General features: G+C 39.3%; 1 protein-coding gene and 1 long non-coding RNA gene across 17 annotated transcripts in view; one reads left to right on the top strand and one right to left on the bottom strand.

Annotated features, from left to right (window-relative positions):
- LOC144309457 (outer dynein arm-docking complex subunit 2-like) overlaps positions 1 to 12932 on the top strand; it is a 271308-nt gene that overhangs the window by 165810 nt on the left and 92566 nt on the right. For 15 of the 16 annotated variants that reach the window (XR_013375451.1, XM_077890518.1, XM_077890512.1 and 12 more), the window contains 2 exons: positions 6608 to 6796; positions 8066 to 8287. Coding sequence is in view for 14 of the 16 variants with exons in the window: in XM_077890518.1 (XP_077746644.1) it covers positions 6608 to 6796; positions 8066 to 8287 (411 nt within the window). In the remaining 2 variants the exon portion in view is untranslated. Of the gene's footprint in view, positions 1 to 6607; positions 6797 to 8065; positions 8288 to 12932 lie in introns of those variants that run through there. The other variant, XM_077890523.1, reaches the window with a different exon arrangement.
- The window catches only part of LOC144309462 (uncharacterized), a 186917-nt gene that overhangs the window by 59610 nt on the left and 114375 nt on the right, over positions 1 to 12932 (bottom strand). The window lies entirely within an intron of this gene.

Consider the following 12932-nt stretch of genomic DNA (forward strand, 5'->3'; position numbering starts at 1 on the left):
AGGCTTAGGCCAGTCAAGAATTACCTCTGAGGCATAGAAGCACTTTCTCCAAGTGCTTCTGTGTGACAGTTAGACACTCAAGCAAAATCAAGTTGTGGCAAATATGGGAGAATGAAGGAATGGATTTGAGAGGAAAGCAGCTTCAGAAATGTGGAGGGTAGGAGTACCATACTAAGAAGGGGAGGGGGTGGATTTTATGGGGGAAATATTATTTAAGCTGCTATTAAAAGGAGTCACTTTTCAGGGCTGAGTAGGATTTTCTGGGAGCTTAGAAGGGCATCCAGGTAAAGAAAGTGACATAGGCACAAATGTAAAAGAACATGGCACTTTAGGGAACACTAGTAAGCCTAGAGGCTGCAAAATAGTTTATACAAAAGTATACACTTAGAAGTAAGACCAGAAGGTAATAAAATAAAAAAAAAATAATAAAAAAAAAAAAAAAAAAAAAAAGACCAGAAGGTAAGGTTGAGCCAGACTGGGAAAACACTTGAATCATGCTAATGACTTAAACCTCATCCTGAAGGAAATGAAGCCTTAGAGCATTTTAAGAAACCTTCCATCCTTTTGTCAATGTCTTTCTAGTCTTTTTGGAGATCTGTCAGTCTCAAGTCGATTCCTCAGAAGGGCCTGTGTTCACATTCCCTGGAGTCTTCCACATTTATAACAGTTTTATACTTGAAGGTCATTTTGGCTGGATATTAAAACATTGATTCACATTTTCTCTTGAGATAGTCTGCATATGTTATTCTCTTTCCCTCAGCATAAAAACATCACTACTGAAAAGGCTAAAGATAATATCTTATTCTTTCCCTTAGAAGTGACCTGGTCTTTTTGCTTAGATGACCAAATAATTTTTTTTTCTTTTTTATTAAAGTCCAGCAGTTGTACTAGAATATTTCTCTATGTTAGCACATTTTGGGCCAATTTTCCCAGGTGTATATGGTGACTTTCCAATATACTCTCAGATTCTATTTATTTCAGGTTTCTTAAATCATAGTTTTAAAAATTTTCTCTATTATTATGTTTTGTTTCCTTCTTCAGGACTTACTATGTGTGTGTTATTTTCTCTGCCTAGTCTCCTGAAGTTTTTGTTAGCTTTCCCCCCATCATTTTAGACTCTTCACATATTCTGTTTATTTAAAGATATTACCTATTATGTATATTCATTTTTGCATTCCTTCTAGTTTTTTTTGTTTTTGTTTTTGCATTCCTTCTAGTTTACTCTTCATTTTCAAAATGACTTTTTCTTTCATTTCTAATCCTTTGCAGATAGGTTACACCTGCCTTTAAGATTGGTTTTTTACTAATCACCTAATTCATGAGCTTTGATAATTCTAATTGGTATTTTTTCATTGCTTCTGTGATTTTCTTTCAGCTCATTCTTTTTCTTATATTAACTCCATATGGAATTGACTGTAATCTTTTTGTTTTGCTCAGTTTTAAGTGAAATGAGTTTTCATGGTGTTTTAGGAGGGAAGTGTGGACCAGAGTTGTTTTTCTAATTTCATGCTTCTCAAGATCTCACTCCTCTTATTTTCCAAGTGATGGAGAGGAGACTCAGGCTCCTTTGCTTCCCCTCACCCCTTTTTACCTGGACTGTATCATTCCTTCATCCCATTATCCCTGTCTTCCTGTTTGGATGCAACTCCCAGTAGTTCTTCCTTAGTACAGGACTTTAACCACTACTTTCAATTGTTGGTATTATGGATTCACAGAACTCAGACCACAGAATGCTACAGCACTGTCAGACCTGGAGACATGTTGGTCTTATCTATTAATCAGAGCCCAGAAAGTCCATTGGGGCTGCTCCTGAGCTTTCCAGAGCTTTCCAGTGAGACCTGGTGGCAGCCTGGACTCCCTGGTTCTAGGGCCTTCACAAGTCCTTCTGCCTTCTCTCTGTAGATTTCTGGTTTCTTACAGCATGTAGTTTTGGTAGTTTGTCCCAATCTGTGTATTCTTGGGGATCTTTGAAGATACCTTGTCATCTAGAGTTTCTGTATTTTTGTTTTGCTGCCACTAATTTCTCTGTTTCTTTAGGAAGATTAAAAAACTATGCCACCATCATCTTCCTGATAATCCTCTAGTCTTTCTAGAGAAAAAGAATTGTTCTATAACTTCATAATTGACAAGTAAATTAGCTTATTGATACACATAATGTCACTTGAAGTTTTGGGGCTACACTTTTGAAGTTCCCTGAAATTCTGAGAGCCATTGTTTTTGCTTTTGAGTTTACATGTACATCTGGACCAAGTATGTGGTTAGGATTATGAATTTATTTCATCCAGACCACGTGTGTGGTAGGGGTTTACATAACAGCAGTATTGTTGAGTGGCTTTGGAGTCAAGCAGACATGGATTCAGACACACTGTGCCATTTATCATCTCACTTTCCACATACTAATTCACTTCTCTAAGGTTTTCCTTAGAAGTAGTACTACAACAACTACTACTACTACTACTACTAAGTGCTTCAAAGGGGAAATTTGGATTAAATTATGTAGTGTATTTGACTGAAGGTTAGTAAATTAACACTTTAATCTTTCAATGTGGTTGCATCCTAGTGCATAGAAGTGAGAAGGTGGCAATGTAGAATACAATTCAAAGTATAGTCATTTCTTTTGTCTTATATAAAAGGCTTTCTTATAGAATTTTAGGGAAAATGGCAAATATTTTCAAAATAATTTTATTAATACATCAGAATGTGAACATATGTCCTAGCAGAAATTGTATTTAAGTGTGGTACTGGGAACAAGGCCAGTAATACTGCTCACACACTTCCCACAGCAATCAGGAGAGGCAACATGATGTGGAAAAGATACTTTCCACTTACACCTGGGGAGGACCTGACTGGGGTCCTTCCTTCACCAATAACTAGAAGTTCAGTTTGGTTTATGTCCTCAGTGAAAGCTTCCTTATGTAGCTATGAGTTTGCAAATTAATTCAATGGGGTTTCTAGAAACTGGCAGAGAAACCTTCACAGAAATTGGGCCTAGAGCAATAAACAAGACAGAAGGAGCCCCTGTCCTCCTGGAACTTATGTTCTAGGTCAAAGGCAAATAAGCCACTACTGCAGAAAATAGTAAGTGCTCTAATATAGAAGAACCAGGTATTATACTAAGAGCAGCTTAACCCAAACTCAAAGTTCAGGAAAGCTCCCTGAAGAGAATGATACCTTAGTCAGCAGCTGAGACCACATGGAAAGTTCCAAGCTAGTCAGAAAATAGACAAAAAAGCCATACACGGGATCCCTGGGTGGCACAGCGGTTTGGTGCCTGCCTTTGGCCCAGGGCACGATCCTGGAGACCCGGGATCGAATCCCACGTCGGGCTCCCGGTGCATGGAGCCTGCTTCTCCCTGTGCCTGTGTCTCTGCCCCCCTCTCTCTCTGTGACTATCATAAATAAATAAAAAAAAATTAAAAAAAAAAGCCATACACAAAGACAGAGACATGCACATAGCATGTTTGAGGACAATAACTTGAAGGTCCTGCACAAGCAGTATTTTCAATACTGACTGAAGTTTAGAATCACAGGAGAGATTTCTAAAATTAAAAAAAAATTATACGCCCCACCCCAGACTTAATGAACCCCATTCTCAGAAAATGAGTGTCAGGATTCTGATTATTAATTATTGGCATTAGGTACTGGCTTAGGGCTTGCATGGGGCGGGGCGTGTTGAAAAGGGAAATCAAGGCAGAGAAGGTGAGACAGGGAAGCCAGGGGCACACATGCCACAGGGATTTTATCCTTACAGAAGAATTTGGGGGATATGGGGATGGGATGTTCAGGTTTATGATTATAAATTTCACCAAGATAACTAGAACATGGCCCCTTGAGGGATACAGTCTAGTTTATGAAATCTAAACATCTTTGAAATCTAAAATGGAAATAATTTCTCCCTCTGCCTCTCTCTCTCTGTGTGTGTGTGTGAGTGTCATAAATAAATAAAAAATTTTTTTAAAAAAAGGGATCCCTAGGTGGCACAGTGGTTTGGCGCCTGCCTTTGGCCCAGGGCGCGATCCTGGAGACCCAGGATCAAATCCCACGTCGGGCTCCCGGTGCATGGAGCCTGCTTCTCCCTCTGCCTATGTCTCTGCCTCTCTCTCTCTCTCTCTGTGACTATCATAAATAAATAAAAAATTTAAAAAAGAAAAAGAAAAAAATAAAAATAAATAAAATGGAAATAATATCTACTTTCCATGGTTATTACAAAGTTTAACTGAGATAATTTATGCAAAGTTTCCAATATGTAATTGGCCCTCCAAAAGTATTCATTTCTGTTACCTGAGAAAGCCATGGAGCCAAATAATTGGTCATCACACAGGCACTGCCATGCATCAGGGGAGGTGAAGATTTCCATGCAACTATCTGTTTTCAGGCTCCTCTGACAAATTCTTTTCCTGTCCATTCTCTAGGCTCTGGTACAGAGAGCCCTCATCCCTCACCCCCCACCTCTCACACACATTATCTCAGTTACAGACTTCATGCTGACGCCTTCCCAATCTACAACTCCAGCCTGGTTTTCTTCCCTGAGCTCCAAACACCAGTATATCCAGCTGACTTCTGATGTCTCCACATAAATGTCTCATAGGCACTTCATTCAAATCAGGCCACTAATATCAAGTACCATCCTTTCTCACCTCTAGAAAACAAAACAATACCCTGCCTTCCCAACATTAACGCAATTAGGTAAAGCTAGGAGCAGGGAAATCATTATTGAGTCCCTGGTCCTTATCTTCACCAGTCAACACTCACAAACCCACACTCCTTCCTCCAGAGCTAGATCATCACCTGCATCCAAACTGCCACCACCTCTTACCTGAACCTAGTGAAGTGAAATAGCCTGAGTTTCCAGCACCAGGCTTTGCCCTAACCTCAACTCTGTAATCCAGAGAGGTCTACTGTGAAACAAAATTGATAAAATCCTCTTCCCCACTCCCCACCCTCCCACCAACACACACTCAAACCTTTTGAGTGGCTTTCTTGCACCTTTAAAATGAACTCCATGTTCTCTACCAAAGCTCACAATAAAGACCCTTCAAGATCTTAGTAAGTTTATGCTCTATTTTGCACTTTAAAAAAAAGGCACCTCCTCTCACTCTGTTTCATGATGATTCCTCCACCCTGAATCCCTTTCACACTGGTTAACTCCTCATCTTTTAGACTTAGTTAATAAACATCCTTTTGGTGGCAGTCCTTGAATCTTTCCCCTTAGTGCTATTCATTATAATTATTCCTTTTTTTTTATTTGCTTATTTTAGAGAGAATTGGGGGAAGGGGCAGAGGGAGAGAAACTTCAAGAAGACTACCCACTGAACACAAAGCCCCACACAGGGCTCTCTCTTTCAGGACCCTGAGATCATGATGTGAGCCAAAACCAAGAGTTGGTTGTGTTGTTGTTGTTGTTTTTAAGATTTTATTTATTTATATATGAGAGACCAGAGAGAGGGAGAGAGAGGCAGAGACACAGGCAGAGGGAGAAGCAGGCTCCATGCAGAGAGCCCGACATGGGACTCGATCCCGGGTCAGTCTCCAGGATCACACCCTAGGCTGAAGGCAGCACTAAACTGCTGAGCCACCCCGGCTGCCCAAGAGTTGGTTGTTTAACAGACTGAGCCACCTAGGTGTCTCCATTATACTTCTTAATGTCCCTACTCCCCACTGGATTGCAAGTAATACAATGGCAAAAAGGTATACACAGTTAATCTATATTCTTCACAAATTCAGTTTGGGAATTTTTGCTTACTTGCTAAAATGTAACCCTCAAATCAATATTTAGAACACTTCTGTGGTCATTCTTGGACATACACAGAGAGGTGAAAAATTTGAGTCACCTAAAATGCATATTCTCAGCTGGGGTTGAACAAGATGACACTCTGCCTTCTTGTCTTAGCTCTCATACTATTTATTAATAAGCATCCATTTTGTAGTCTACTCAATGGCACATTTTTCATATCTTTGTTGGTTTTGTTGGTGATTTCACTTTTTGTCATGGCTGCCATTGTAGTACCCCCTCAGTGCTCTCTGGTCTTCCTAAGCATCAGAAGGCTGTGATGTGCCTTAGGGAAAAAATTTGTGTGTTAGATAAGCTTCCCTCTGGCATGACTTACAGTGTAGTGTCTACAAATTCAACATTAATGAATTAACAATTTATGAAACAAGAAATCTTTAAGCAGAAACACACATAAAACAAGGTTATATACTGATCAGTTGACAAAATTGTGACCAGAAGTGTGTAGGAAGCTAATGCTGCATTTCCCCTAGAAACAATGGTTCAATATTTACGAATTCAATTTTTGTGATGTCTTTATAAAATACAGCTACTGCAAATAATAAGACTCCACTGTATTTTACTAACTTCTATATCCCCAGTAGTTAGCATGGTAACTCACATAGTAGTTGTTCAATTAATATTTGTTGAAACTGAATTGTGTGTGTAATTATACATATACTTACATACATAGAAATATGTATAATAAGGAAATAAACTGAATTTGTTTTTTATGCCAAAAGTGTACCTCACAGCCTTATCATTACTTTCTACTTTTTAAAAAACTATTAATCATAAGATTATTTTTGGTAACATCTTTTGTTTTTAATTGTTCTCTAGGATGCTGGAGAAATGGTTCGTTGCTTTGTTGGTGGTTTGGAACTTATTGTCAATTTACTGAAATCAGATAATAAAGAAGTTTTGGCAAGTGTATGTGCTGCTATTACCAACATTGCAAAAGATCAAGAAAATTTAGCTGCTATTACAGATCTTGGAGTTGTCCCTTTATTGTCCAAACTAGCAAATACAGTAAGTAACAACATCCTTTTATATTCAGTGTGTATTGTCATAAAATATCATGGAATAATAAAAAAAAATAAGCTTAAAGTCCAGAGACCTGGATTCAAGCTTAATATCCATCACCTATGAAGTATGAGATTTTGAGTCACCTCATTTAATTTCTCTGAGACTAATCAATGCAAAAGTGTATTCAAACTGTGTAATTTTATGTGCAAGATCCTTATAAAATAGAGGCTGTTTTTTATTTATTACTGGGAAGTAAAGTGGTAGCAAACATAAATGTTATTGTAGAAGTATTAGCTATCATCTTCTATCCCCACCATCATTATCATTATCTTTAAGATAATTGTTCATGCCAACTTAAGAAGATAAATGCTCCTCCCCAGGCTTAAAAGCTTGGATCGATGGCATTCTTGGGCTGGAAGACTCTGGCAACCACTGTATTATTTATTCAGGGCTGTGCCAGATAGAATAAGCAGCCTTGGGAGATAATGACTTCACCATGACCAGAAGTATTTGAGCATAGCTTGGGCTACCTCTTGGCAGGAAAATCTCAGAGCAAAAATTCCATCACTGGAAGGATGCTTGGTTTAGAAGACTTTTTAGGGCCAGCCTAACACTGAGTTCCAAATTCACTTAAGGACATCAAGTTGTTGCCTCAATAAGGAGAAAAATATAATAAACAGAAAACTATATCCTGTTTAGTTATATTATACCTGTAGGAGTAAGTATACATAGAAGAAGAAGAATATAGTCTGGATAAAGGATAGAGAAAGAAATGTGGCAGACTGAAACATGTCATTGCTGCATTGTCTTCTCCCTCTTGGGGACCAAGGTGTATTACTGATGTAGAAGTATTCCTAGGGTAAAGGTATAAAGTTAATCACCTATCCCAGTAAAGTGAAATGCCCCCCGTAAGAATGCCCAATATTCTTTAACTATTTTTTTAACTAAAGCACTTGCTCAAAAAGGAATAAATCCTTGAGCAAATAATAAATGCCAGACACTTGATCACTTTTGAGTGTATTGACTACATTCAGTAGTCAGCAAAAAGAAATTTAAAAAAATTTAAAGCCATAAAAAGAAAACTCAGGATTGAACCTTGGCCCATGGGGGACCAGGAGAATACTAATTTCCTTCAAGACACCATCTGACCAGCCTGCTAGCCTTTTTCCCTTGACTCATTGGCATTTTATTGGGTAATAAACATCTAGCACAGAAACATGACCTCACAGGTCCATTGCAATACATATACCACAATTCATTTCCTTTGTGCAGAATAATGATAAACTGAGGCGTCATCTAGCAGAAGCTATTTCACGTTGCTGTATGTGGGGCAGAAATAGAGTGGCCTTTGGCGAGTACAAAGCAGTGGCTCCATTAGTGCGTTATCTGAAATCAAATGATGCCAACGTACATCGAGCAACAGTTCAAGCCTTGTACCAGCTCTCAGAAGATGCAGATAACTGCATCACCATTCACGAGAATGGTGCGGTAAAGGTATGATTGACTGTAAAGGTATGGTTGACTTTATGGTTTAGTCCAAATTAGGTAGATGGAGGCTGAAAAGAAACTTACATAACAATAAAGTTTCACTGATGAGGGGTATTTGGACACACAAAACTGCCTACTTGTTGGGTCGTGGCTGCAGTTGAGCTATGTGTTAGCATGGTTTATGCTGCAGAAAAGTTGGAGATCGAATTTTTCTTAAAGAATTAAAACATACTTAGTTAAATAATTGCTCTGTAGTTTGAATTGATTTTAAAAATGTACAGTGCATAAATAATCACTGGCATTCATAATTCTACTTAATATATTATTTACTTAGCACTTAAATAACAAAATAGAGGCATGAACTCAACAGCAAAGGAGCTGACTGAAACAACAACTAGACTACAACCTGACAGTCTTAACTGTAATAGCAAAGGACCAATTTAAAGACATATTTTCTCTAACAAAAAAATCTGTGCATCAAATTTTCTTTGCCTTTAGTCAATACACAGGTAGGAGAGTTTCTGCACATAGACCTTTATATATCTATACATTCTGGTCTTGAACAAGACTTGCCCAACCTAACATGCTGTCAGTATAGCCTTAAAAAAATTAAACTGTAAAAATTAAGTAGCATAATACAGTGTCTGAAATATAACATATGCGGAGACAACTGCCAGTTTAAAAAGAGAATTTCTAGGCTACTCAAAGTTTTAAAATTTATTAAGGTTTATGGTTTAATTGACATACATGCCAGCTGCACATGCAATTCTGAATCATTTCTTCTAAGGCAAGCCAATGGATAACCCAAAAATCACTTAGGAATTGTATTCTGCTATGTAAAGTGATGAAACTCTGTTCACCCACCCACAGCTTATATGTGCTAGAAAAAGAAGGCAATAAAAATTATTAGAGGGAGGGGACAGGAAAGAGAAAAGCCAAGAAAGAAAACAAGGGTTTTTTAGCCCTAGACCCTTTCTTTCCTCCTCATCTCAAGGTCTCTTGAGGGCCTCTCCATCTTGCCTATTTGCCTTCCTAACTACCTGTTATTTCTACCAGAGAATAACTGTAAAGAACAGGATATTGTTTTTTGTAAGTTACTCTGTCATGATATAGAGGCAGCCCTAATCCTAAGCTCTCCCTCTTGGGACTGTGGAGGCAGCATATGGACCCATGTCTCCTTTCTGTTGTTTTGTTTTGTTTTGTTTTTAGAGAGAGCGTACGCATGAGAGGGGATGGGGGGGCAGAGGGAGAGAGAGAGAGAGAGAGAGAGAGTCTTAACCCGGCTCAACACTCAGCGCAGAGCCCCATTCAGGGCTCAGTTTCACAACCCTGAGATCATGACCTGAGCCCAAGTCAAGGAGGACACATAACCAACTGAGCCACCCAGGCACCCCTCTCTGGTTTTCTTTAAGGAGGAAATAAATGTGGATGTGGTGAGTGAGTATCAGTAGAATAAACTGGGCTTGGTGTAGTGGTTGGGTATGAGGACTAAGGAAAGGGTTGAGTCAAAAATGACTCCAGATTTGGAGCTAGGTGAAGAGGAAGATTCTATCACCCAAGATCATGCAAGAAAATATTTGGCATATTTGTTTGGTTAACAGTACCTGCTGTGAGTGTCACAATGTGTAACTGCTAACATTTTTTACTCCAAATCCATATAAACATTATCCACTATTTTGGCAAATCCCCAGTTGTTTTCATTCCTAATTGCTACTGTGCCTTTCTAGTCAAAATCTTATAGTGTTATTTCCCAGTCCTACATACATTCCCATTACAGCTGCCCAGGAGCAAGGTTGACAATTACCAGACTCATCCTGTCACCCGGTTCATGAGTAATTTATCCTAGAGTTAGTTCCTTCATCTTACCTTTTCCTTAACAACAGCAGCTGATGTTACACAACCTATCTGTCTCATGCCAACCGATGTTTATTCCATAATAACAGTGAGCAGGCTTGAGGGTCTGGAATAGATTGGTTTCAGTTTCTACTGTGTTCGATTTAAATGGTCAGTTTGAATTTCTGGTCTAGTGCAGTGTTGTCCAGTACAAATGTAAAGTAAGCCAAATATGTAACATTAAACTTTCTAGGGGGTAGAATTTCAGAAAAGATAAACAGAGGTGAAATTAGTTTTAGTGACATATTTTATTTAACCTATTATATCCAAAATATTTTTACTTCTACATTTAATCAATACTATTTCACACATGCACACACATATATATGGGTGTATGTGTATATGTATATAGTATTTCTGTTGCATACTGGCGGTACACCTCCATTGGGACTAGCCATGTTTCAGGTTCTCACCAGTGGCTAGTGGCTTTCTTTCTTTCTTTTTTTTTTTCCCCAAAGATTTTATTTATTTATTCATGAGAGACAGAGAGAGAGAGAGAGAGAAAGGCAGAGACACAGGCAGAGGGAGAAGTAGGCTCCATGCAGGGAGCCCGATGTGGGACTCGATCCCGGGACTCCAGGATCACGCCCTGGGCTGAAGGCAGGCGCTAAACCGCTGAGCCACCCAGGGATCCCCAGCTAGTGGCTTTCTTATTGGACAGCACAAGTCTAGAGGCAGGAGAGGGGAAGATCAGGAAGTATCAGTGAGAGGTAAAAAGTCACGAACAAGGGTAGATAAGTTGTTTTTGGCAGAGAGTTTAGAGAAGCCTGGGAAATGTCTATATTTGCATTCACGGAGCATGTAGGCTAGGAAGAAGAGCTGTCAAAGTAACCTTGGGAAGTTCACAGGTTACCTAGGAGTTCTAGAAGCCAGAGGAAGAGGGAGTTTCCAAAGGTTTTGTGTTTAAAAACTGCGAAGTGATCAATAAGGATTTCCTGACTCAATTATGTTGAAAAATAATCCTGGGGTTAGAGCCTTTCCAGATAAGAAGTTCTGTACAAACTAAGAAATCGCCTGCCCTGGTAAATGCGACATGAGAGGAATAATGCACTCTTTATCCTCTTTATGATTTTACACAGATCTCTTCTCAAAAGTATCAGTACAGGGACTTGCATTATTATAAAACCTGGTGAACATGCATGCAGATCTGTTGGCAACTCTATTGAAAGCATAAGTCTAGGAGATATAACAGTTACTGCTAATCATAACAAAACCGTAACATAAGAAAGTAATACAAGGAGGAAAAGAAGTTGCAGGAAAAACTGAGCAAGACAAGCCCTTTCCTAAGACAGAAAAAGTGATCAGATAGAAAGATGATGAGCACCTATAAACAGCATTAAGCTCCCTTCCCCATGGTGACTGGATTTGTTTTGCAAATGTCTATACCAGGCAGGTGAAAGCTACATTAGAGCCTATCACTTTTCTAGAAGGCAGGAAATTGAAGAGATTGCAGAAAATACAACCAGAAGTGGGTCCAGCAGAGAGTAGAAGGAACAGTTCACATTGGGTGGACCTGCAAGGGCCATCTTGGCAGCCTCCCAGACTAAGGTGGCATTCCAGAGAGTGGAGAAGATGAACCCAGAAGCAAACACACCCTCTAGTCCTTGAAGCCTGGCACCAAAACAAAAAATATCACTAATACTTTTGAGTCAAGGAAATGGACTTTAGAGGCTGAGATCACCCAAGAACTCTCAGTGCCTCTCTGTAGTCCACATAGTTAATGCTTGATAGAACTATAATCTTTTCTGCTGATGAAAACTCTTTCTGTAATTGTATGGGTCTTGTGCACTTTCCTCACATTCCAGATATTCCCTGGAGTGCTGGGGATGGTCTATTGGTGATATGCTATTGAATTACTTAGCACTTTTAGGTATCAGTAACTATGTGATGATACCAAAGATAGAGTCATATACAGACTTGTTTCTACTTTATTTTTTTTAAGATTTTATTTATTTATTTGAGAGGGAGAAGAGAGATAATGAAAGAGATGGCAAGAGAGAGCATGAGCAGGGGGAGAAAGAGAAGCAGGCTCTCACTGAGCAGGGAGCCCAACATGAAGCTCGATCCCAGGACCCTGGGATGATGACCTGAGCTGAAGGCAAATGCTTAACGGACTGAGCCACCCAGGCACCCCCAGATTTCTTTCTGATTGACTCGTTATTTGCATTTATCCTTTATTTTTTTTTTATTATTTATTTATGATAGTCACACACACACAGAGAGAGAGAGAGAGAGAGGCAGAGACACAGGCAGAGGGAGAAGCAGGCTCCATGCCCCGGGAGCCCGATGTGGGATTCGATCCCGGGTCTCCAGGATCGCGCCCTGGGCCAAAGGCAGGCGCCAAACCGCTGCGCCACCCAGGGATCCCCTGCATTTATCCTTTAAAGTGAGAAAGAGGGGCACCTGGGTGGGTCAGCCGGTTGAGCATCTGCCTTCAGCTCAGGGCATGATCCCAGATCTGGGGATCAAGTCCCACATCAGTCTCCCTGCAAGGAGCCTGCTTCTCCCTCTTCTTATGTCTCTGCCACTCTGTCTCTGTCTCTCATGAATAAATAAATAAAATTTTTAAAAAATAAAGTGAGAAAGAAATGTATGATTACTTAAGGATTCCGTGAGTTCGATTAACTCTAATATCTTACATACACAAATGTTTTCCTTATTTCATTTCTAACTTAAAATACGTAATAACTTTATAATTGACATGCACATATCAAGAGTGTCAGTGTAATAAATTGTGAGGTATAGACACATACCCACA

This window comes from Canis aureus, unplaced genomic scaffold (genome assembly GCF_053574225.1).
Source record: "Canis aureus isolate CA01 unplaced genomic scaffold, VMU_Caureus_v.1.0 NW_027326411.1_RagTag, whole genome shotgun sequence".
NCBI classification, from domain to species: domain Eukaryota; kingdom Metazoa; phylum Chordata; class Mammalia; order Carnivora; family Canidae; genus Canis; species Canis aureus.